Genomic DNA, 24,203 nt, shown 5'->3' on the forward strand with positions numbered 1-24,203 from the left:
GCAGGGTGAGGCCCCAAAGGCCCCGCCCTGGACCCAGCAGCAGCATTTTCTCTCGGCCCCGTCATCTCCTGAAGCTGGACCCAAACTGGGGTGTTTGCTAAGCTCCCTGGGCCCTGGGCCCTTACAGTCACACCCACCCGGTCTGAGCAGGGGCTCCTGGGGTGGGTTGTAGCAGCTCTTGCCCCTCGGGCTCACCGGGGGTTCCGGGTTGGGGGCCTGGGGACGGGCTTTTCCCTGTCCTGGACTCTGGGTTTGGAGCTGGGCTTTGAGGTGGCCAGCACAGCGCTGGCAGCCTCAGCTTGAGTCCTCACTCCGAGCCCTGCTCTGAAGCAGCGGCAGGTGCTGGGCTGACCCCGTTGGCCCTTCTAGGCTCAGTTCCCAGAACCTCTGGCTGACCCTTCTGCCTGCAGCCGGGCCTGGGGACTTGCTGTGCTGGGGGCTCCCGCGAGGGAGGACGCTTCCTCCTGGGAGCACTCCAGCCCTGGCTTCCCAAGCCCTGGTCCCCGGCCACAGCCGGGCTGCTGCTGACTGCCCCTCCCGGCCCCGAGGCTGAGGCAGCCCTGGGGTGCTGGGGGCAGGTGTGTCCAAGTTGGGCCAGAGCCAGGTCAGCACCCTCGGCCTGCTGTCCAGTTTCAGTGCAGACAAGAATGTGGGTCTCTGGCTCAGGGCAGTCTGAAGTTCTCTCAGGTCCGGGTGCAGCTGCCAGCCCCCTCCCTTCCCCCCACTCGGCCCCGCAGGAGCTGGCAGGGGCAGGGGTGGCCCCTGGTCCCCTCTGTGGGCTGCGGATGGGACAGGGTAGGGGTGAGGCCAGCAGGACAGGCTGCCCACCTGGCCTGGGCTGGGGCTCCGGGGAGGGGGAGGCCCTCAGGGTGTGGCCAGGACACGCCGGCCCGCTGCAGCCTTTTGCAGCCGCCTGTGGCCGGTGCCCAGCTCGGTGTGACTTCGTCCCCTCAGGCTAGGCCTGGGCTGGGCGCAGGGATCTGCTCCAAGGGCCCCTTGGGCTGCCTCTCCCCACCGGGGCCCCTGTCCTTAGCCAGCCCAGACCCTCTGACTCCTGTGACCTGGGCCAAGGACCCAAAACGGCCCGAGGGGGTGTGGGTGTGGGGAGTGCAGGGGGCCCGTTGGGACCTGGGTGGACGTGTCCTCTGTGTGGCTGTGCACCTCTCCCTGGGTCTGCACGAACCTGGGCCCGCCGTGCTGACCCCGCGTGCCCCAGTGGTGGCTGCGGTGGTGACTCTGGGAGCTCCGCCCTGCCCTGTGGTCCAGGTGGAGCCTCCCATGGTCCCTGGTGTCTGGATGCCGCGTGGGGGTCTCTGAGTGCCCTCTCTCTCCGCCCTGCGGCCTGCCTGGGCTTTCTCGGCAGAGCCGAATCACCAGGACCCTCGGGAGTGGATACAGAGCAGGTGTCCAGGCCTCGGCGGCTGGAGACCCTGGCTGGCCGGTCCCTGAGCTCAGGAACAGCCATGCTCAGGGTCCTCGGCACTGGTCCAGCCAGGGGGGCTTTCGTGCTGGGCAGTTGGGCTGGTGGCCGCACGGCCATGGGTGCCGGGCGGGGAAGGGCCACTGCCCAGGGCCTGGAGCTGGACTCACCGGACGGCCGGGGACTCTGGGTGATGGGGGAGGGGAGAGGGGCTCCCGGCCCCTGTCCTGGCGCAGAAGCTCCTTGCGGGCAGCAGGGAGCCTTATCTCATCCGAGGCCTCCAGCCTGCACTCAGCGCTCTGACCTGGGACCTGGCTGCACCCGGGGGGGCCCTCGCTCGCTCGCTGGGCTCGGCCAGCGTGCCCTCTGGGCTCCGTGTTCAGGCCACTCCAAGCCCTGCATGACCTCGGGGCCCTGACCCAGGTCATCGAGGTGCTGGGTCTCCGGCCCGGGGTGCCTGAGCTCACCCAGGAGCTGCCGCCTCCAGCAGCCTGGGGCCTCCCCCGGCCCAGCCCTGGAGCTGGGTGGACACAGGCCGGGGAGCCCGCCTGGGTATTGGCAACTCCCACACCGGTGCCTGTGTGTGCCGCCATCAGCGCGCCTGCCCCTCGGCGCGTCTGCCGGAGTGTCTTGTGGTGCACGCGGGCAGGCCTGGCGGGGGCCAGGGCCCTGGGGACCAAGGGCCTTTGTTCGGGAGGATTTGGGTGCAGCCCTGCTGTGGGGCAGTGACTCGTGGGCTCCTCTGGGGCGATGACATTGGTGTTGCAACAGCTGGCGCCACACGCACACCTGGGGCAGCAGGCGGTGGCCAGGCCCGGGGAGGTGGCCACCTGTGCCCGCCGCCCGCCGCCCCGCCGCCCGCACCAGGCCCCGCCGCCCGCACCAGGCCCCGCCGCCCCGCCGCCCCGCCGCCCGCACCAGGCCCCGCCGCCCCGCCGCCCCGCCGCCCGCACCAGGCCCCGCCGCCCGCCGCCCGCACCAGGCCCCGCCGCCCCGCCGCCCCGCCGCCCGCACCAGGCCCCGCCGGGGATCGGCCTGGCCTTCACCGTGGAGGCTGCCCGCTCTCGCCTCTGGGGCCGGAGGCGCAGGCTGGGGTCCGTCTGGGAACACAGTCAGAGGGCTGGACACGGTGACCCAGCACTGCTGGCCGGGCTCGAGCCTGGCTCTGGCCATCCGCCCGGCACTCTGCGCGGGACGGGGTGGGCGGCTGTAGCCGGGGGTGCCGGGCCCCCTCGGGGGCTGGGCCGCCGAGACCCTCAGATGCCAAAGGAGGGAGGGGCCGGGGCTGGGGTTTTTCCTTCTCGGGTCACTGGGCCGGGTCAGGCCCTGGGTTAGTGGGAAGTGGGAGCTGGACGAGGGCCCTCCCTGGGCGCCTGTCCCGCTGGCAGGCCCGTGGAGGTTCGGTGTTTAGAGGACGGAGTCAACCTCTGTCCGGTCCCCATGGCCACCCTGGCTCCTGGCTCCTCCCCAGCCCTGAGCGTCACCCAGCACCGTGGCCAGCTGGGCCCTGCCCGGTGGACCCTGCTGGCCGGCTAGCAGGCATGACCTGGGGCCAGCGGCCATGGGGTACCAGCTGTGAGCCCAGGGCATTGTATGGTGGGAGGGTCCTTGATGTCCTGCTGAGTGGCCAGGTCAGAGTCGGCCCCCTGCTAACACCCTTGTCCCCACTGCCCAGACCTCCTAAGGTCCAGGGTCCAGCTGCCCACCTGGCCACCAGAGCCCCCTTCCCAGGGCGGGGGGTGTGCTCTCGGGTAGCTGCCATCTCTAGGCTCCAGTGGAAACCCCTCTGTAGAGACCCGTGACCCTACCACCTCCTAGGTTCCCCCCAGGCCCCCACTTCCATCTCCTGGGCAGACCTCATCAGTCGGGTGGCGTTGGCTGGACCCGGGGTGCCTGCTGGTGCTTGGGCCGGGGGCCGTACCTCTGCCCTGTCTGCTGACCCGGCCGACTGAGGCTGACATCCAGAGTGGGGTCAGGCCTTGCCCCAGCGTCACAGGAACTGCTCACCTTTCCTGATGTCACTCATTCCTCGCGTCCTGTTCTGGGGCTCCAGGAGCCGGGAGGGGTATCAGTGGAGACTCGGCCGTTGGCCACTGGCCTCCCCTGTGACTCCCACCAGACCCGGGCCCTGGGCAGAGCCAGTGCTGCAGCCACGGTCTGCGGGATGTCCACAAGGTCACACTGAGGGTCTTGCTGGTCACTGTGGCCCGAGCAGAGGACTGAGGCTGGCCGCCTTCCACTCCCCTCCTGCTCTCCTCTCATCACCCATCCAGGGCCCCGTGGCAAGGGAGGCTCAGGGTCCTTGGGGAGGAAGGGTGGGGTGGGTCCCCGGGACCCCCAGCCGAGGAGGGACCCTGGGGACGTGTGGGGTGGCCGGTTGCCGTTTGCTCTGGGGGATCCCTGAAGCGGTCGGCGCCGTCGGAGGGGTCGCCTGGCCGCAGTGTGGCCGTGGTGGGCAGTGCTGCCTCTGTGTGAGGCCGTGAGGTCTGAAGGGGGGCGTGCTGGGGAGGGGTGGGGAGCCAGTAGCACCATCCACAGATGGGGTGGGGTTGGGGGGGGGCGGAAACGAGGGGTGGGGCCTGGGGGGCGCCCGCAGAGGCCAGGTGACAGGTGAGAGGTCTTCTTCCAGCTCCCAAGGCTGTGGGGACGGTGACCACAGGGGAGACCCAGGCCTGGGGGCCTGGACAGGTGGGCGGGGCGGCCTTTCACCGCCTCCCTGGACTCATGGTGGGAGAAAGATGTCGGCTCAGCCCAGAGCGTGTTTATAAGAAGGAAGAACAGCCCGTGCCCTTCGTCAAGCCCCTGGAACCAGAGCGCAAGCACCAAGGAACGGCTGGATGTGACCTTGACCTTGGGGTTCTCAAGTTGCTCCGGAGGGGGGCCCCGCTGGGGGCCGGGCAGCGGGCCTGCTTTAGGCCTGTCTGCGGCAGCTGCTGTGGGCTCCGTGGGGCCCTGAATGGCAAGGGTCAGTGGTCTCACGATGTGGACAGGGTGCCTGGGGCAGGGGGACCGAGAAGAGGGCTGGCCGCCCCCGTGAGACCCTGCGGATACGGGGCTGAGACCCAGTCCACAGGGGCGCGGGGGGCCCGATGGATGGAGGGAACGTGGGGCCAGGCAGGTGAGGCACAGGCTGCGGGGATCCTGGCACGGCCACTGCGGGCCCGCCCCCAGGTGGCAGGGTCTGTGCTGAGCCCTGGGACGTGGCGGAGGCTGGGCTCAGCCAGTGGCTGAGGGCTCTGGAATGCCCCGGCAGGCGCCCGCCCAGCACCCAGAGTTGGGAGGACCGGGCAGGTGGCGTCGGAGCTGTGCTTGTCCACAGGGAAACGGGGTCTCCCACAGTCTGGGGCCTGCGGCTGAAATCCAGGGCTCAGCAGACTCTGCGACTCTGGGTGGAACCCCTGCCGGTCTCCTCTGGGCCTCGGGCCGGCCACCGGGGCACTTCTGGGCTGGCAGCTGCATCGCTCCGGACTCTGCCCGTTGGCACAGGGCCTCCTCCTTCCTGGGTCTCTGCTTCCTCTTCCTACGAGAACACAGTGATACTACAGTAGGGCTGCACCTGCTGTGCTCACCTTAGTTACACCTGCAAAGACCCTACTTCCCAATCAGGGCACACTTGCAGGTCCTGGCGGCTGGGACCTGACACGTCTTCTGGGGGACACAGCACAGCCCGTAGCCGGCCCCTGAGAACCTTGACCACAGCTAAATATGGGCCCCACCCAGGCAGGTGGGTGGACGGAGAAGGTCCGAGGGGATGGGGCCACGTCCTAGGAGGACCCACACGCAGCAGCACTTCGTATCCTGAGGCAGCCGCCCAGGCCCATCCGGAGGACGCGGGGCTGGCTGAGCCTGAGCCATGGCTTCCGGGCACCCAGCAGCGCCAGCTCTGCCTCCCGGGAGGCGTCTTCCGAGCAGTTGGGCCCAGCAGGCGGCAGGCAAGGGGCTCCTGTTTCCCGGGTCGGTCTCACTCCTGGGGCAGCACAGACCCCCGGGACAGCCAGGTACACAGGTGAAGGCCGGGGGAAGCGCGAGGCCGGCGGAGCTGTCGGCAGGTGATCTGGACGGGCCTCCCCGAGGACAAGGAAGGGATGTTGCCGTGAGCAAGGGCTGGTGGAGGCTCAGGGAAGGAGTGAGCCTGGCGTGGAGGGCAGAGGAGACTGCAGCCAGGGGCCCCGGAGAGCAGCCTGAGTGAGGGGAGGTGACGGGGGCAGCGGCTGCAGGGCCCCCGGTGCCCTGCTGGCTTCTCTCTCTCTCTCTCATCTATTTAGTTTACTTTTTGGCTGTGCCGCACGTTTTGTGGGGTCTTACTTCCCTGTCCGGGGGTGGAGCCCGTGCCCCTGCAGTGGCAGCACGGAGTCCTACACGCTGGGCTGCCCGGGAAGCCCCGTTGCTGGCTCTTCCTGCCCCAACTGCCAGGCTGGGCATCTCTGGGGTTCCCCGCGGGCCCCCAGCAGCCCCACTGCTCAGTGGCTGGTTTGGAGGTGGTGAAGTAGGGCCAGCATCTTGGGGGCTCCTGCATCTCCCCCTCCCCATGTCTCCCTCCCAGACCCAGCAAGGGGCTTTCGGCATAGAACCCCCAGGGTTACGGCGCTTCAAACACCAGGGGTCTTTGAATCTGAATGTTTCTATTCTTTTTTTTGGTACGCGGGCCATGTGGGATCCTCCCGGACCGGGGCACGAACCCATGTCCCCTGCATCGGCAGGCGGACCCTCAACCACTGCGCCACTAGGGAAGCCCTGAATGTTTCTATTTTTATCATGTGCATATGAGGCTGGAGGACATTCCCAAGGCCAGAACTTACTGGCTAAACCTGGTATATACAGCGACACTGGGGGGTGGGCAGGGAAGGGAGGACGCCACCACCCCCTGGGATGAGTCAGGGGCTGGCTGAGCACATAGGGACAAGGGGACAGCTGGGCCACTATCTCTTCCCAGCTCCAAACTGCACACCAGCCTGCACTGTAGGGTCCGGAGGCCGGGAGGCCCCAGCACCAAGGGCAGGCGCACCTCTGGGCTCACTTGAGGGGAGCCTCAGCCCCTTTCTGTCCTAGGGTCTCTTCTGGCAGCCATGTGTCCTGGGTGAACCCCTGGCCTCCACTGCGTCACTGGTCCTGCTAACTCAGCCACACCAGGTGGACCCAGGATTTGGAGGTCTGGAGAGGGCCCACCTGTGGCCGTGTGGCGACCCCAGCAGTGCAGTGCCACAGACCACCCCCCGTGCCTGGGCCTTCCTGGCAGGCACTGTGTCCTCTAGGTTCTTGGGTCCCACGTTTCTCTATTTTATTAATTAGTGATATCGTATCGTATTTTTAACTTAAACTTTGAGTTTTGGGTCCCCATGGGCTGTTCACCACTTGAGGTGTCCTGTACCCTAAATTCCCCCAGAAAAGCCAGTTTGGTGGTCCGACTTCCCATCTCCTAAGGACCTGTTGCCTCCTGAACCCGGGACAGCCTGGGCTCGGCCCCTGGTCCACAGGGCACCCATGCCCAGATGGCGTGGACTTCATGGGAGGTGCAGACCAGGAGGGCTGCCTGGGAGGGGGCGCCGTGGCCGGTCCGCATGCAGGGGATGGTGCCAGCCGGCAGGGAGGGTGAAGGCTTGGCACCCGCCCGGCCAGGAGAACCTGCCGAAGCGGACAGGGCAGGAGCAGAGAGGCAGAGGCTGGAGGGCAGACTCCTCCAGGCCGGTGGCAGGCTGGGCTCCGTGACGCCCACGTGTGGCCCGTGCACGGGCTCCAGGACCACAGATGGGGTGGCTGTGGGTCCCTCTAGGAAGGGATCCCGGCCTTCAGCTCCAACATGCTGTCTGACATCTCCTCAACCACAGTGTGGACGGGCACCGTCAGCCCAGGCTGTGTGTGATGTGTTGGAATTTAGTGTTTTGGGTTGAACAGTATGAGATTCCCACGTCTGTGGGTCAAAACTGGTTGCATACTGGCATTTTCACGTGGTTCAACTAAATGCTAAAGCTCACGGTGCCCCACCCCCAAGACAGGCGCCTGGAATTTTAGAGTTTTTACCAGGGGGGCTTGGACGTCGGTGCCCGGGAGGGATCTGAGGGTCCAGCGGCTCTGCCCTGGCCATGTGAGCCTCCGCAGGTCTTCCCATCACTCTAGGCACCTTATCCTGTTCTGAGAAATGGACATGTGTGCCCACCAATTCCTCCGATAATCCCGGGGTTCAGACGAGACATCCCAGGACCATCATCCCAGACAGTCAGCATCCCTCAGCACTCACCCAGTGGAGGGCAGGGCCCCATCCAGCTCACCCTGGTGTCCCCAGACCTTCAGCCACGCAGTCAGTCCTGGCGCAAGGCTCACCACACCTCATAATCAGAGCCAGGTCAGAGGTTGGGGCCTCTGCTGTCCAGCCTCTGCCTTCTCAAGGCAGGAGAATTGTGGTCAGGTCACCAACCATAAGACTACCCCCTCCTTTATGGACTGAGACCCAGACTTTTTATTTATTTATTTATTTATGGCCGCCTTGGGTCTTCGTTGCTGCGCACAGGCTTTTTCCTCGTTGCAGCGAGCGGGGGCTACTCTTCGTTGTGGTGCGCGTGCTTCTCATTGCGGTGGCTTCTCTTGCTGCACAGCACGGGCTCTAGGCACGCGGGCTTCAGTAGCTGTGGCACGCCGTCTCAGTAGCTGTGGCTCGCAGGCCCTAGAGCGCAGGCTCAGGAGTTGTGGCGCACGGGCTTACTTAGCTGCTCCGCGGCATGTGAGATCTTCCCGGACCAGGGCTCGAACCCATGTCCTCTGCATTGGCAGGCGGATTCTAAACCACTGCGCCACCAGGGAAGCCCCTGAGAGTTCTTGATATTCTTCTACCTTTAGACAAAAATAACCAAACCTGTCACTATGGACTGACTGTGCCCCCCAAATCAGACGGAGGCCCCAATGCCCTGGTGCAGTGGCGTCTGGATCAGGGTCAGGGGGCCCATGAGGGGATTAATGCCCTGCTAAGAAGGGACAGCAGAGAGCTCGCCCTGGCTCCCCCACCACAGCACAGCAGGAAGGTGGCCCTCTGCACACCAGAACGAGGGCCTTGACAGAACCCGACCACGCCGGCACCCCGATCACAGGCCCCCAGCCTCCAGAAGCCACAAGAGAGAGCCGTCTGATGTGTAAGCCACCTGGGCCAAGATACCGCTCCTGAAATGCACAGCCTGAGGGCTCGGGAATGGCAGTAAACAGGTGAGTCAGAGACTTGTGCCCTCCTGTTCCTAGTGCCCCAGAGCCTGGGCTGCAGGCAGGTGGCAGCACAGCCCGGACCCAGACAGAAAGTGCAGAGTTCTCACACCCCCAGCCTGAGAAGGGCTCCCCGTTTCCCGGGAGCCACTTTATTTGACTTCTGCAATGACCACAGTGCTCACTTTTCACATTTAACGGGGAAAAGAGGAAGCCCCAACCTTCTGGGGACGTGCAAGGGTGCCACGAACTCCTGCTGTCCCCAAGGGGACATGCCATAGCAAGGCTGTCTCAAGACAGATTTTGGGAAACCTCGTCAATGCTTCCAGAAACACTTGCCCTGGGCGGCCGAGAGGAAGCCTTAAAGAAAAGTGTTTTTAGAGAGAGACAGTGGGGTCGCCTTCCGTGTAAACAGAAGAGAGGTGGATGAGCTCTTCCATGTCTCAACTCTTAAGCAGCAATGCGTCTAACAACTCAAGTTGGAAAAACTGATTAACCCACAAATTCCAAGTTCTCGTAGAAAAATCCTCTCTTGAATACCAAAACATATGAGACCCCCCCAACTCTCAACTCAAACGCTTATCTTCGCAAATTCACAAAATTTATAAATAAATAGCAGGCAAGCTCTGAATTACACGTACCACGAATTCACTCCAGACAAACACACAGACCAAAATACCACGAAAGCTGACTCACATAAAACGAAGTTAAACCCTAGACGTACATGTGACAAGGGTTACCAGCACGAGACGCAAGAGGTGACCTAACCGCATAAAGCAACAGTAACTTCTATAAAAGCTGTTGGGTTGCATCACATGGCGAGTCTCCAAGTGCCAGGGCCCAGCTGACAGCGGCCACAGCCCTCAGCAGGTGCAGGTGGATGGTCAGTACAGTGGAGGCAGGACACGACATTGTCCCCAGCCCTGGGGGGTGGGGCATTTTTCTTTGGGGTCATGTCCTGCAAGGCCTGTCAGCTCCATCCTCTGGCTCCTTGGTGCCGGCCTGGGAGAGGACAGTGTGTGCTCAGGCCCCGCGGGGCTGCCTGCGGACTCGCCCACGTCCAGGCAAAACGCTAAAATCCAGGGACGGGACCTTTCTGTCTGACAGGATGCTGGCCGCAGACGCAGAACAAGATGCCCTCGGGCAGGCTGTATGGGTGCTTAGCAGAGCCGGGGCTTAGGAGGTGTCCACTGCTGCCTGGCATCTGGCCCATGGTCACCAGGTAAACTGGGTCCTCTCGAGGGCCGGCCTCATGCTAACGACCAGCCAGAAGCTGTCAGCTTCACCAGTGGAAGGCAGGCGGGCGGCCCCCAGTGACTCGGTCCAGCCTCCACACACCACCACGAGCGGCAGAATGGCTGCGCAGGGTCTGGAGCCGGGCGTCCCAGCCCTGCTCGGGGCGGTCAGGGGATGCCCTCCTTCCTCTGGCAGCACTGCGAGGGTGGCGCCGACCAGTCGTAGACGTAAGACAGGCGCAGCTGCACCTCCCGCTTGCACAGGCGGCCCTCGCGTGCCAGCGTCCGGTGCTTCTCTAGCATGTCCTCCAGGCTCTGCTTGTGCGTCACCAGGTACTGGTTGTTGCAGCCGCGGGACTTGTACTCGGTGTCGAAGCGCGGGTCGTGCTCGCGCTGCACGTCCACCGGCGCCAGCCAAGCGCCCAACGACACGTCCTCGCTGTGCCAGGCGCGCAGGTACTCGCGGCTGAGGCGCAGGTAGCGCACGAGGTCGGCCGAGAGCACGTACCCGCCGCCCAGCGCGTAGGGCAGGTAGTAGTCGCAGAGCTGCCAGGCGGCCTCGCGCCAGCGGCCCCCGGGCCGGACGCGGCCGCGGCCCGAGAAGAAGCCCCAGTAGAGGCGGCGGCGGCGCGCGGGGTCGCGGGCGCGCAGCTCGGCCAGCAGCGCGTCCAGACGCGCGAACGAGTCGTCGTCTGCCTTGAGCACGAACTCGAAGGCCACATGCTCGTCCAGCCAGGCCAGCATGGCCAACACCTTGGCCGTGAGGTTCTCGTACGCATCACGCAGCGCGGGCAGCAGCAGCAGGTCGCCGTGCCGTGCCTGTTCGCGCTCCAGGGCGCGCCGCTCGTCGGCGCCCAACCCGCCGGTGCCCACGGCGAAGCGCGCCCACACGTCCCCGGGGCCGCCGCGCCGCGCCGCCAGCCACGTGCTGCGGACCACGCTGCGCCGCTCGGCCGCCCGCGGCGCGCTAGCCACCAGTACGGCCAGAAAAGCGGCGGCGCGCGCGGGGCCGAAGGGCGCGGGCGCAGCGGGGTCGACGGGCGCCCTGCAGCGCGCCAGGTAGAGCAGCGCAGCGCCGCCCAGCGCCAGGGCGCTCAGGCCCAGCGCCGTTCGGTGCCGCCACGCGCGCCGCAGCAGCTTCATGGCGCGGGGAGCGCCGCGGATCGCGCCGTCGGGCTACGTGAACCCGCGTACGCTCCTCATTGGCCGCCCGGGAGGGCGGTGAGGCCGCTTCCGCCCGGGGGAAAGATGGCGGCGCCGGCATCGGCGCGGGGAGGTCGCACCGCCCTGCGACCCGCCTCTTCCCGGAAGAGTGATGGCCGCGGCCTAAGAGGTGGCCCTTTGGAGGCGTCGCAGGCGCTCGGGTCGCGCTCGGTGGATCCTGGGTGCGGCGAGGGAGGCCGGTGAGTGAGGGTCCCAGGACGTGACAGCCCCTTCCCGGCCTCGGGGCGGCGGGAAGGCGGCGCGCCGCAGGCCGACGGGGCCTCGGGCGGCCGGCATCTACTGCCGGCCCGGCCCCTCGGATGCCGGAGTCGGGGGTCGGTGGAGCCGGGTCGGCGGCCGCGGCCCCGCCGTTCGGGGGGTGGGGAGGGTCCGAAGTCCGGGTGAGGCCCGGGCCACCCGGCTCGGCCCGGGGAAGTCGTTGCCAACGCCGTGTGCGACTCCTGAAGCCGAGGACGGAGCGTTTAGAAAAAGTGTTTGCGTTTTAACGACGCTGTTCTTACTAGTTTCACCAGAGCGGGCACCAGGGCTGTCCAGGAGTCCGGGATGGGTCCCCCAGTCAGTGGGGCTGACCCTGCTCTGAAATCTCTTCCCCTGGGGCGGGAAGTGAGCGGCTGACTCCTGTGCTCACCACGGTACAGAAACGTTGTGCATGGAGGGGAGGAAGTGCCCGACCTTCTGATGCCTACACGGTTATTTGGGGGTTACTCTTTGTGCAAAATATCATGTAAATAACATTCCCTGTACTGCCTATCAAGCAGAATGTGGGATTGACTGCTCTTCCCAGAAAAGTCCAGTCTTTTCGGTGTTTATGGCCACCAGTCAGCAGAGTGGCGTTAAGGCCAGGAGGAAGTTGTCTTGGTTTGCTCGTGGGCTTGGGGAATATATGCATCGTGGCAGAGCAGAAAGGCCTGCTGTGTGGACAGTGTGATGGGTGCTGGGGCGGTGCCCTCAGAGAGGGACAAGTGGAAGTTCCAGTAAATGTGGTTCAGGGGACGGTGACCACGCAGAGAGCACAGCTGGTGGGTTCTCGTGGGTGTGGGGAGGGTGCAGGCCCTCACAGACACGGAAGGAGGGACGTAAGGCGGCCCTTCCGTGAGAGTTGCGCCTCCAAGGAATGAGCCAGCTGAGCTGGGAGAGCAGGATCTCGTCCAGGGGTCCAGATAGCGCCTGGGCCCAGAGGACCTGAAACCGACGGAACGCGTCTCGGGTGATAGTAGAGCGAAGGGTCTTCTGTCTCGGCGCAGAAGAAATTCACTGAGCAGCAGAGTGACAGGTAAGGAAAGAGTTTATTACTGTAGGACGCCTGTGAGAGATACAAGCGGGCAGGCGGGGAGCTCTGCCCTGAGAACTAAGCTACGTTTTTATAGCGGAAGGAAAGTGGGCAGGGGAGAAGACCACCTTCTTCCTCATTCTTGAGTAGACGTCACCCTTCCATCACCAGTTCCTCCTCCTTGTCGGGCGGGGGAGTTTTCTTGTCCCTACGCGGTCAAACTGGGACTGTCATGGCGCAGTGGAAATGAGCAGAAAGGCAGTAACACATACTAAAATATGGGAAATCATCTCAGGCTTCAGTGTAGCGCCACCTTGTCCTTATATTTTTGTTTTTAGCTTGCGCAGAGGAGCGTGTCTTAGGAACCATTAACTTACTGACCTTAGCGGGCAGGATGTGGGTCTCATTCCCCCATTTTATCGTCCCGGGGCATGTCTTGTGCTTATGTTGCGTGGTTTGTTGCTAAGCAAGCCGGCTCGGTTTTGTGGTTAAGCAAACCTGCTTTCTAGAGTGATCATTAACTTACAGGGGTCTCCCACACGTTCTCCTTCATGGATGAGCCCTTAGTGGGATTAACTGTTTAGTCACCTGCTTTGTCCCTTTACCCTGTCCTTGTCAGACCGACTGAGGTGTCCCCGTGCCAGGGGAGGCGTTGGTCAGGAGCGCGCAGGGTACAGAAGAGGCATCAGAGAAGCAAGCGGTGGCGTCTGCCAGCCGGGGAGGGCCTGTGGCCCTGGCCTTGGGCTGCGCTGCCAGCCAGCACAGGTGCCTGCTTGGCCTGATGGAGGGCACCGTGGTTCGAACCCCTTGTGCCTCACCTTGGACACCACCCTGGCCTGGGGGGCTTCCCTCCGCTGCTCCCTGTCAGGCCTGCTGGAGGGGGGCCTCCGCGGCACCTGGGCGGGCCGGCAGGCGTTTGCTGGGTGGACAAGCTCCAAGAGGAACACGTTAAGTGCAAGAAGGTCCTGAGGAGCGCAGTGGGGAAGTGGGGGGGGGGGCCTGGAGGAGGAGCCGTGGGGGCGGGAAGGCAGGCGGCCCGGGGTGGGCAGCAGATGTGGGAGAGGCCGGGTGGCCGAGTGCTGGGTGTGAGCGCCTGTGGCCCTGGGGTCCCTGACGTGGACAGAGGGTGGCCTTGTTCCTTCACCGCCAAGCCCGGGCACGCCCAGGGTCACAGACTTCCTGGGTACTCTGGCCTTCTCGGTGTTCGTGTGTGAACGTGAGCAAGGATGCCTGTGTCTGTGTGTGTGTGAGCACACGTGGGCGTACATGTGGATGCGTGCCTGTGTATGTGTGTGCATTCGTGTATGTGCATGAGTGCACTTGTGTGTGTGTGCCTGTGTGTGTGTGTACACGCTGCGTTTACGTGTGTACATGTGTGTGCACAAGGGTCGTGGAGGTAGGGAGGGGGAGGGGTGGTGCCCTGCCCGGTGGGTTTGGGCTTCGCTGGCACCAGGCCCTCACAAAGCCTTGGGGGGGGGAGGCCGAAGCTGAGGCGGGCAGGTGCCTTCGTCAAGGTCCCGGAGCTCGTGAGCGCTGAGCCGGCATCTGGAGAGTGAGTTACGGTGACTCTGGGGCCAGCCTCCAAGGACAGCCGTGCTGGGGGCAGCTCGGTGGGCCTGGAGAAGGGGCAGGGTTAGCGGTGCAGGGCGTACCTTGAGGCAGGGCCACCTCATCGTAGTTGGAGGGGGGAGTGGAAGAAGGAGAAAACAGGATGCCCAGCGTAGGTCCTGGAAACCAAGGACTTCTATTTCGTGTTACAAAGTAAACGTCTCTTTAGAGAAGTGTTTGCTGGGGCTCCATCATCTCATGGCTCTGCACCCTCTTCGTGGACCATTAAGTGCTGGCTGGGACCGGGCAGCCTCAGGCTGCTGGCCGCAGGCAGCTGTGCTGGCTGTGGGGCCTCCCGCGTTGCCCTGGGTGGTAGGCGGGCTGTGATCACCACCTCCTCACCTGCCACCCCCCTTCCCCAGCTCCCGGCCACACTCGCAGGCCATCCTGCAGCGCAGACCCCGGCAGCCATGACCTCCAGGCAGGCTCCCCTCTGTGGCCTGGCCCCTCGCTGCCTCTGGCTCCTGGGGGCTGTCCTTCTGATGGACGCGTCCGCCCGGCCCGCCAACCACACGTCCGCTCGGGAGAGAGTGGGTAGCAGGGAGGAAAACGAGATCCTGCCTCCGGACCACCTGAACGGGGTGAAGCTAGAGATGGATGGGCACCTCAACAGGGATTTCCACCAGGAGGTCTTCCTGGGCAAGGACACGGACGGCTTTGAACAGGACGCGGAGCCCCGGAGGAGCCGGAGGAAGCTGATGGCCATCTTCTCCAAGTAGGTGCTGCTGGGGCCTGTGGGGGGGCGTGGGGGGCTGGCCTCGGCCTCCCTGTTGGTCCAGTCCTGGCTCTGCGCGGCGCCGAGGTGACGAGGCCCCCCTCGGTGACGTGCTGTGGAGGTGGTGCTGTAACACGAGCTCCTGGGAAGTTGGCAGCGTGGGAGCTGCGAGGCGGCAGCCCTGAGCTGCGCCCTGTGTCCGGCGGGGGCTCAGAGGGCGTGGGGAGGGCTGCGTGGGGCAGAGGCGCCAGCACCCTGCTGCCCGTGGGACTGGTCGCAGTGCCAGTTAGAGGCAGGGCCCGTGGGCGCGGAGCTGCTGCCGGGCACGGTCGGCCGTCGGCTCCGCGCCGCCATCAGCGCTCCAGTGAGCGTGTGCGGACGGGGCTGTACTGTTCTGCTGGCCTGGAGCCACGACAGGTTGAGGTGATGGGCGGACAGGGCCCACGGGGCAGGTGGTGGGGGGGGAGGGGTTTGGCCCGGGGACGCCCGGCGGCCCGATGGGTCTGCTCTCTGCACGCATTGTGGGTTAGGTGCCCGCGGGCCGTGGGCTGGCCCGGGGCTCTGCCTCAGCGCCGGCCTGGCAGGTCTCAGGCTCGGTACTGGCGATACGGTGGCCGCCAGGGTCGTGTGCCAGGATGCACGATGGGTGGCTCTTGGTTCCAGAAAGGAGACTGACTCTCTCGTGGGGGGCTGTGCATGCACACAGGGGTCACGCGGCCGGGGGACCAGCTCTGGCAGCATCCCCGTTGGTGAAGTGGGGGACCAGGGGCGGGGCGGCGGCCCCCCGAGGCGCCTAGCCTGCCGCCTGGCCCCCTGGATGTGCCCTCTTCAGTTTGAGGAACTGATCGTTGTCAGCGGCTGAAGTGACCGAAACCTTGTCCGGCGCCCAGACCTCACTGTCTCGTGAAGCCGGGAAGGAAGCTGTGAGCGGGGCCACAGGGCACGTGGCTTCTTCCAGGGATCAGCAGGGCAGCCGCGTGCACCAGGCCGAGGGGACCCCCGGAGTGGGGAGGAGTGGCGACAGAGCCTCCCTCGCAGCTGCTCTGGGAGTGGGAGTGGGGTTCAGGTGCAGAGAGCAGATCACCGGGAAACGCAGAAAACCGGGCTCCTGGGGCCGTTGCAGCTGCGCGGCTGCATCCGCCCATGTCACGTGTCTTCCTTATACGTCCCGTGTCTAACAGGTTTGTCATCGGGGAGCGTCTAGCCCGTGTTCACCTTCTCAGTCGGACCCCCCCCAGAGCCGTCCCACTTGGAGGTGCCACCGTGGGCCCTGTGGGGCCCCCTGCAGCTGCTGTTGCCTCCCCTGCACCCTGCCCGGGGCAGATCAAACACGTAGCCTCAAGACCTAGGTTGCGTAGCACCTCTCAAGTGAGGTTTTTATTCTGGAGTGGTTTTAGGTTTACAGAAAGATGCAGACCGAGGCACACTGTGGAAACTAGGACACGACGGTGCTCCGTTACTGTCCCCCGCGCTCCAGGCTGCAGGTCACGCGCTGCCCCAGGGTCCTCGTTCTGCCCGGGGTCCCATCTGGGAGGCTACTTTTTCGTGACCTTGACGGTTTTGGGGAGGACCACTCAGGTGTTTTGTAGCGTGTCCCTGATTTGGGCTCTGTCTGCTGTGTTTTCTTCTGGTTAGACAGGGGTTGTGGTTTATGGAAAGAAGACCCCAGAGGTGAGGTGGCACTCTCGTGACATCACATCAGGGCACCTGACGTCCGCACGACATCACGGGGGCTGTCGGCCTGGTCACCTGGCTCAGGGGGGATCTGCCAAGGAGTGTCGCTCCTTGTCCTGTCCTCCCGTCTCTCTGGCAGCCACTCAGAGGGGCAGCCCACCCTCCCGGGGGTGGGAGCGAAGCTCTGGGGAAGACCCACCGTGTGGTCTGGACTCCCGTAAGGAGGATGGACGTGTGGGTGTCGTCTGCACTTTGGTGGGGATGCAGCTCCGCGCTGTCGGTTTGGCTGCCCACCTCGTTCCAGCCTTGGCCGCCAGGACCTTGTCGTTGCCCACCCCTCCCACCCCCCGCCCCTTGTGAGCACTTCCTTCCTTTCTTGCACTGCCAGCCACGCCAGCTTCCCTTCATCTTGTTGTGTTCCCGCCTCAGCCCTAGAATCACCCAGTTCTCCGGGGAGCGCTGGTTTGTTTCATGGGAGAGTGGGATTTAGAAACGAGGACCTGGCAGCGGGTGTGGGCGTTGCTGCTGGGGTGTCCTTGCCTGTAGTCCTTTCCTATGTGTGTGTGCGCCAGCCCGTGCATACACATGTGTTCTGACCCACGTCCACTGGTGTGCACTAGCCATGCACACACCCACATATGCACGTGAGTGTGTGCAGAGTGTACAGCTGCCGGCACACTTGCACCTACAGCTGTTTCTTTGTCTCGCTGGCTGTGTTTGTGCGAGTAGACACGACTGTGCTCCAGTGTCTGAGCTCCAGCCCTGTTACCAGGGACTCCTCGTGAGTCCCAGGTGTGTGGGTCTGTGGACCCCGTCCTGCGGCAGGGGGGAGACTTGTTCCCCTCGCTGTGGTCCCGAAACGGATGGGGTAGTGACACTGCCCAGCGTCCTCCCTGATTCCCCCACTGTGTCCCCCACATCCCCCCGACTTCTCCTGCGTCACCGTTGGGTGGGATGTGTTGCTGTTCGTGGTGGTTTTGTGGCTGCTGCAGAACGCCTGTGGCCATCCTTCTGTCCGTACACCCGTCTGTCGGGGTGCTGGAGGCCTCGCCTGACACGTCTCGTGGGCCTGCAGGGTGGATTTGAACACCGACAGAAGGATCAGTGCCAAGGAGATGCAGCGCTGGATCATGGAGAAGACGGCCGAGCACTTCCAGGAGGCCATCACGGAGAGCAAGGCGCACTTCCGAGCCGTGGACCCCGACGGTGACGGTACAGCCAACCTCGCCCTGACCCTGGTGGCCTGAGGCTGCTGGCGGAGGGCGGTGCCTGGAGGTGTGTGCGGGGGCGGGGCTCCAGGCCGAGGGCCCAGGAACGAGGAGGTGAGAGGCAGGAGGGGTCTGCAGGTGCTGCCAGGGAGACAGACGCCAGCTTGCCGTGCAGGCGGGGACCACGGGGCTAGGCTCTGTCGAGAAGCTTGGAACCGTGTTTTGCTGTCCCTGCCTCTACAGATGCCCTTAGCACCAGGATCTTGGATTGATGGCTTAAAGTAACTAGATACATCTTTTTAAAACGTTCAGTGTTGGGACGCCCCTGGCGGTCCAGTGGTTAAGACTCCTCACTTCCAATGCGAGGGGCTCGGGTTCGATCCCTGGTCGGGGAACTAAGATCCCACGTGCCCCACGGCGCGGGCAAAAAAAAAAAAAAAAGCGTTCGTTGTTAAACCTTCTAACAAGCTGTCTTGCTCTTTCAGGCCATGTGTCATGGGATGAGTACAAGGTGAAGTTTTTGGCAAGCAAAGGCCATGATGAGAGAGAAGTTGCTGATAAGATAAAGAATAAGTGGGACCTGAACATCGACGAAGAGAGTAAGGGCTCGGCCTCCCGTGGCCAGCGTGGCGCGCGTGACAGCACAGATGCCGGGAGGGAAGGGGGCGAGGCGGGTGTGGCCACAGCCGAGTGCTCCCACGGGGCCACTAGGCAGAGCCCCCAGGATCCCCCAGGTGCCTTGGGTGGGTAGGTGCAGCCGGCGGCCTCAGGTGGGCTTGAGCTCCGGGGAGGAGGTGGCGGAAGCACCGGAAGCGGGTCTCGGCTGGGACAGGTCCTCAGTGCCAGATGAGGTCCGACCCCAGGAGTCGGCAAGGCCGGGGGGGCTCCTGCCTGCGGTGCCTGGAGGCCGCAGTCCCAGCCGGCTCTCCCCTTAGCTTTTCAGAGACGTTCCTTTAAAAACCCGTCTCCCTGGTACAAAATTTGACGCCTTTTAGCTGAGTTCTGAAGCACCACTGAAGAGTTCTCGTGACCTTCACTGGTTACTGTCTCCAGCTCTGTGCCATCCCGTCCCTCCCGGGGGTTCGTTCGCAGCCGGGTGTCGAGTTCAGCTTGTTGGGGGCTTTGTCAGAGCGCCGTGTGCTTCCTGTGTTCTCCTGTTCGGTCTCTACTGGGCAGGTCGTCCCTGCCATTGTCATCCAGTGTGTCGTTTTCTCTTGATGGACACGTGAGTGCCGGATTTTTACTGGGACGTCTCTGTGCCTGTGATGCTACCCTGCTTGTCTCACGTGCACCTGGCCGTCAGGGTTGCGTCATGGCCTCCTGCTGGTGTCTGTGGCCCTTCCCGCGTCTGCTTTGTGACGGCTGGCGCTGTGTTCTTTGGTCCAGGGATGTTCGTTACTGTTATGTGTGTAGACGTGCTGTGGGCGCCACGGTTCTCTGTCAGGGTTGGTGTTTTTGGCACTGGACTCTCGTCTGCCATCAGGTTGCGCTCTGCGCCTTGTTTCTGTGTGTGCTCTTTAGTTTTTAGTTCCGAATTTCGCTTGTTCCCTGCTGTGGTGCAGGGAAGCCATTGGCTTCTGTATGGCAGCCTTCCCTCCTGTAGCCTTGCTGTGCTTGCTGAGTGGCTCCAGGAGTTTCTTGTCGATTCTTTCGGGTTTTCTACGTAGGCGGTCGTGACATCGTTGAACAAAAACGGTTTATTTCCTCTTCCCAATCAGTGTCTCTTTCATTCCTTTTCTTGTCTTAGTGCAGCAGCTGGACTTCCCGTGCGATGTTGAAGAGCAGTGGTGAGAAGGGCCATCCTTGCTTTCATCTGAGTTTGGTGGAAAAGCTTCGGCTTTCTCGCCACTATGATCTTAGCAGTGGGTTTTTAGTGGGTATTCTATATCAAGGGGACGAGTCCCCTCTGTTCCTAGCGTGCTGAGAGTTTTCGTCATGAATGGGTGTTGGATTTTGTCAGATGCTTTTTTGCATCTATTGATACGACCACGTGATTTCTTTTCATTAGCCTGTTGATGTGAATATCAGTTGAATTTCAGACGTTGAACCAACCTTGCCTACGTGGGATAAATCCCACTTGGTTGTAACGTGTAATTGTTTTTGTATGTTGTTGGATTTGATCTGCTAATGTATATATATGTTTTTTTTTGTTTTTTTTGTTGTGGTGGTGGTGGTGGTGGTGGTGGTGGTGGTGGTGGTACGCGGGCCTCTCACTGCTGTGGCCTCTCCCGTTGTGGAGCACAGGCTCCAGACGCGCAGGCTCAGCGGCCAGGACACGAACCCGTGTCCCCTGCATCGGCAGGCGGACTCTCAACCACTGCGCAGCCAGGGAAGCCCCTGCTAATATTTTGTTGAATGTTTTTGTGTCTACGTTCATGCGAGACATCAGTCTGTAGTTTTCTTGTGTCCTTTCTGCTTTTAGTGTTAGGACTCAGAGGACGAGTTAGGAAGTGTTCACTCTGTCTCTCTCCTCTGGAAGAGATTGTGGAGCTTGGTATGGCCCCCTTCGCACATGTTTGGTAGAATTCACCTGTGAACCGCCCTTGAGGCTTGGTTTTTCCAAAGCGTTCTGTTTTTTGTGGGCTGCGTAGACGTTAGCTTTATATCGTGAGCCAGCCTGAATTTCTTGGTAATAGATGGGTTAAGCTCATTTCTGTTTCTATTGATATTTCTTTTTTTTCCTTTCATCTTTCTCTCTGCTAGTGTGGGATTTAGAGACCCCACTTTCCTTTTCTCAGCAGTCACATGACCCTATCTGGTGGCCTGACAGGTGTGAATGGGGCACCCAGCTTTCCAGGTGTGCCCATGGGGGCTGCCCATTGTGGGCAGGGGTTTTGTATCTTACAGCTTAACTTTTTTCTTCTCAGTCCGTCATTGACCGTCTAAGTCAAGACCATTTTACTCTGTTCTGGGCAGTATAGAGGCCTCCTTCCTAGTTTGTGTGGTGTCACCCAGGATTTTGGTTCTGCTGGTTTTTATTTATTTAATTTATTATTTTTGGCTGCGTTGGGTCTTCATTGCTACGCACGGGCTTTCTCTAGTTGCCGCGAGCGGGGGCTACTCTTCGTTGTGGTGCGCGGGCTTCCCATTGCAGTGGCTTCTCTTGTTGCGGAGCATGGGCTCTAGGCGTGCGGCTTCAGTAGTTGTGGCACGTGCGCTCAGTAGTTGTGGCTCGCGGGCTTTAGAGCGCAGGCTCAGTAGTTGTGGTGCACGGGCTTAGCTGCTCCGCGACACTTGGGATCTCCCCGGACCTGGGCTCGAACCCGTGTCCTCTGCATTGGCAGGCGGATTCTTCACCACTGTGCCACCAGGGAAGCCCCTCTGCTGTTTTTTAAAGCCTGTAAATAGGATGTTATTTTCTTCCTGAAATGGTTGTTGGCCATTTATGTTTGTCTCCATTTTGTGTTTCCACTGTTTGTCCTGGGTTCAGACCGTCCCCCGAAGGTGTCCTTTAGAGGTGTCCGGGGGGCCCCTGTCCTCCTCCTGCCAGCACTGGACATTTAGCACTGGCTCCTGGGTAGCTGCTGGCCGTCTGTGCCTGCTTGTCTGTCCTCAGCGCCCTTTCCCTTGGGTGTGTGTGGGGTCAGGACGTGTTCTTCCTGGATCTAGAGCTCATGGTATCTCCATCCGCCCAGCCCTCACCTCACTCCCGTGTGTTCATGAGTCGGGGGGGGGGAGGGGGATGAGCAGCTCTGGGGGATCAGAAATGAAAAGCGGCTGTCGAGGGTCCCAGAGGAGGGAGAGCGTGGGGGGGGGGCTGAGCTCACGTGGCCCCCCGGGGCCGCCGTCCCCTGTGCTGCAGACGGGGTCCCTCCAGGCCGCCTCCAGCTTCTGGTGCTGCCAGCGTCCCTGCTTGTGGCCACTGCTCTCCAATCTCATCTCCTCTTACACAAGGACACCGGGGCTTAGGGCCCACCTGAATCCCAGGTGGTCTCGTCTCAAGAACCTTTACTAATTTCACCTGCCAAGACCTTTTTCCCAGATCAGGTCGCGTTCGCAGGCTCTGGGTAGACACGGCAAGGCAAGCCCATGCCCGTCCCACCACTCCTGTCCCCGTGGCCGGGCAGGTAGGCAGTGGGCGATCCTGTAGTTGCCACGGCTCTTCTGTCCTTCTGTCAGAAGGCACGAGGTGTGAGGCCACAGGCGTTGTGTGGGGTTCTCCCCGTCGCGACCGGGCCGGGCCCGGCGTCCCTGTTCCCAGCCGGAAGCTGGAGTTGGGCCCCGGGTGAGGGTGCGGATGCTGCGCCGGCTTCTCCCCGCTCCCTGGCTGGACACCCAGCCCGTCACCGACCACCGGCCCCAGGGCCCCTCGCCGGGCCTTCCCACAGTGGCAGGGGTAGCGGGGATCTCACAGGGGACGCGTGAGTCATACCTGGAAACTGTTTTCCCTCAGAGCCCTGCCCGGGACAGTGCACGGGCGGAGACGGAAGGGAAGCGAGTCGTGCCTTTGTTCCCACAGAGCCGGCGGCCCGCTTCCCGGGAACGAGCGGGGGCGGGGCTGTGTCTAAGGGGGTCTGTGTCCGGGGTGGGGGGGGGTCTGTTTCGGTTGAGGGTCTGCACCTGCATCTTGGGGCGTCTGTGTATCTGCGCCCCAGGGGGCTGAGGACCCCTCCGAGGGCCAGGCCCTTGGCCCCGCGTGCCACCACATCCTGAGCTGGCCCCCCCTGCACTCGGGCTGCGTGTCTCGGAACTTTCTGGATGCGTGCAGGGGTCCCGTGTGCGTGGGTCCTCACGGATGCGCCTCTCTCTCTCAGCACAGGAAGTCCTGGAGAACCTCAAAGACCGCTGGTATCAGGCGGACAACCCGCCCCCGGACCTGCTGCTGACGGAGAGCGAGTTCCTGTCGTTCCTGCACCCTGAGCACAGCCGCGGCATGCTGCAGTTCATGGTCAAGGAGATCATCCGGGACCTGGGTGAGGCCCAGCCGCGGAGGTCAGCACGGGCCGGTCCTGGGCTGGGTGGCCCGCGGGGGCTGTACGGCCGCTGTTTGGGGTCAGGCCGAAACCACACAAACTGAAAACCTGGCAGCAAAGCCCCGTCAGTTGAGTTTTCTCCGGAGTGGCCTCAGTGGTCCCGCGCCCGCTGGAGTCTTGACGTCTGCCCCCGTGTCCCGCAGACCAGGATGGTGACAAGAAGCTCTCGCTGTCCGAGTTCATCTCTCTGCCCGTGGGCACCGTGGAGAACCAGCAGGGCCAGGACGTGGACGACGGCTGGGTGCGAGACAGGAAGAGAGAGTTCGAGGAGCTGATCGATGCCAACCGCGACGGGATCGTGACCGCGGCGGAGCTGGAGGTGGGTGTGGGGCCCGCTGCTCCGGGCAGCGGGGTCGGCCTGGCCGGACGCTGGGGCGGGAAGGCTGCGCGCCGCTGGACCCGCTTCCTGCCTCGGGAGTGTCTTCACTGGTGTCGCGTGTAGGTGCTGCGTGGGGCTTGTTTTTCCCCATTGCTGCATGAGTCATTTCATTTTAGCCGGAGCTCTCTGATCCCTGCTGATAGCGGCGGGACCCCCGGTTCAGGAGCTCCTTCCCCTCAGCACTGCCGCCCCGGCGGCCAAGCCGGTCCGTGTGCGTGTGCCCCGCTCCAGGGCCAGCCTTCCCCCTGTCCTGCCCTTCCGTGGGCGTGGAGCTACCCATGCCGGTGCAGGCTGCCTGTCCCTGAGCCACTTCCGGCCTGGCACCCACCTTCCAGAACGTTCTAGAACATTCCCACCTCCCTGCCCCGCAGCTTCTGTCCCACTAGCTCACGGAGTATTTCCAGCAAGACCTCACCTCCTGGAGCTGGTTGTGGTGTCACAGCCCCGCTGAGGCAGGGGTGCCAGCCTGCATGGGGCGTCCTCCGGGCGGGGGGTCTCGGCTGCGTGGCCGGATGCGGGCTGAACGTGAGGAGATGCCTCTGGCCTGGGGCGGCGTGGGCTGTGGCGGGGCTGAGCCGGGGCCCTTGCAGGACTACATGGACCCCATGAACGAGTTCAGCGCCCTCAACGAGGCCAAGCAGATGATCGCCGTTGCCGACGAGAACCAGAACCACTGCCTGGAGCCCGAGGAGGTGCTCAAGTACAGCGAGTTCTTCACGGGCAGCAAGCTGGTGGACTACGCCCGCAGCGTGCACGAGGAGTTCTGAGCCGCCGCGCCGCCCCGCCCCGCCCCGTCCCCCCGGCGGCGCCTCGATTCCCGCGATTCCCGCGATTCCCGCGCGCCCACTGCTGCTCGCTTCCGAGAACTGGAGCCCTTCTGCCAGAGGCACCGGCCACATCAGGGCCTGCGGGCTGGCCACACCGTGGGAAATACGCAGCTCCCGCCGTTTCCTTGAAAACTGAAAGATGAAGGCTTTGCTGGAAACCAGCAGCCGGCGGCTGGGGGGTCGGGAAGGGGCCGTGAGAGCCGCCGGCCCTGTGGCGTTCAGTCTCCGAGGAAACGCTAATACTGGTGACAGGAATCACATTAATTTACTTTGAAATATAGTTTCCTTTTTCTCCCAGCTTCATTTTTTTGGTGGGAAAAAAAACACGTAGACGACTTCGGATGTCTGTGGCCAGGCGGCTTCCACTTGAAGCTTTGCGGTGGGCGGTTTGGTTAGAGCAGGGGCTTGCTAGCGCCGGTGGTCACCTGCGACACGGGGGAGGATGACACGGGGCCGCCAGGCGGGACGGTGTCCTGGTGGGGGAC

General features: G+C 63.3%; 2 protein-coding genes across 2 annotated transcripts; one reads left to right on the top strand and one right to left on the bottom strand.

The window, feature by feature from the left end:
- Positions 1-7,901: 7,901 nt before the first annotated feature.
- Positions 7,902-10,983, bottom strand: B3GALT6 (beta-1,3-galactosyltransferase 6). Its single transcript, XM_060289575.1, has 2 exons — positions 9,330-10,983; positions 7,902-8,245 (listed from the first exon to the last, which is right to left on the bottom strand). The coding sequence occupies exon 1, from the start codon at positions 10,981-10,983 to the stop codon at positions 10,009-10,011; it is 975 nt and encodes a 324-aa protein (XP_060145558.1). The 3' UTR covers positions 7,902-8,245; positions 9,330-10,008.
- A 113-nt stretch (positions 10,984-11,096) lies between these two features.
- SDF4 (stromal cell derived factor 4) lies at positions 11,097-24,015 on the top strand. Its single transcript, XM_030881944.2, has 7 exons — positions 11,097-11,243; positions 14,305-14,657; positions 17,407-17,543; positions 18,025-18,138; positions 22,294-22,452; positions 22,656-22,831; positions 23,482-24,015. Exons 2-7 carry the CDS (start codon positions 14,353-14,355, stop codon positions 23,656-23,658), a joined length of 1,068 nt encoding a protein of 355 aa, XP_030737804.1. The 5' UTR covers positions 11,097-11,243; positions 14,305-14,352; the 3' UTR covers positions 23,659-24,015.
- The last annotated feature ends 188 nt before the right edge of the window (positions 24,016-24,203 follow it).

The sequence above is a fragment of the Globicephala melas genome, chromosome 1 (genome assembly GCF_963455315.2).
Source record: "Globicephala melas chromosome 1, mGloMel1.2, whole genome shotgun sequence".
In the NCBI taxonomy this organism is placed as follows: domain Eukaryota; kingdom Metazoa; phylum Chordata; class Mammalia; order Artiodactyla; family Delphinidae; genus Globicephala; species Globicephala melas.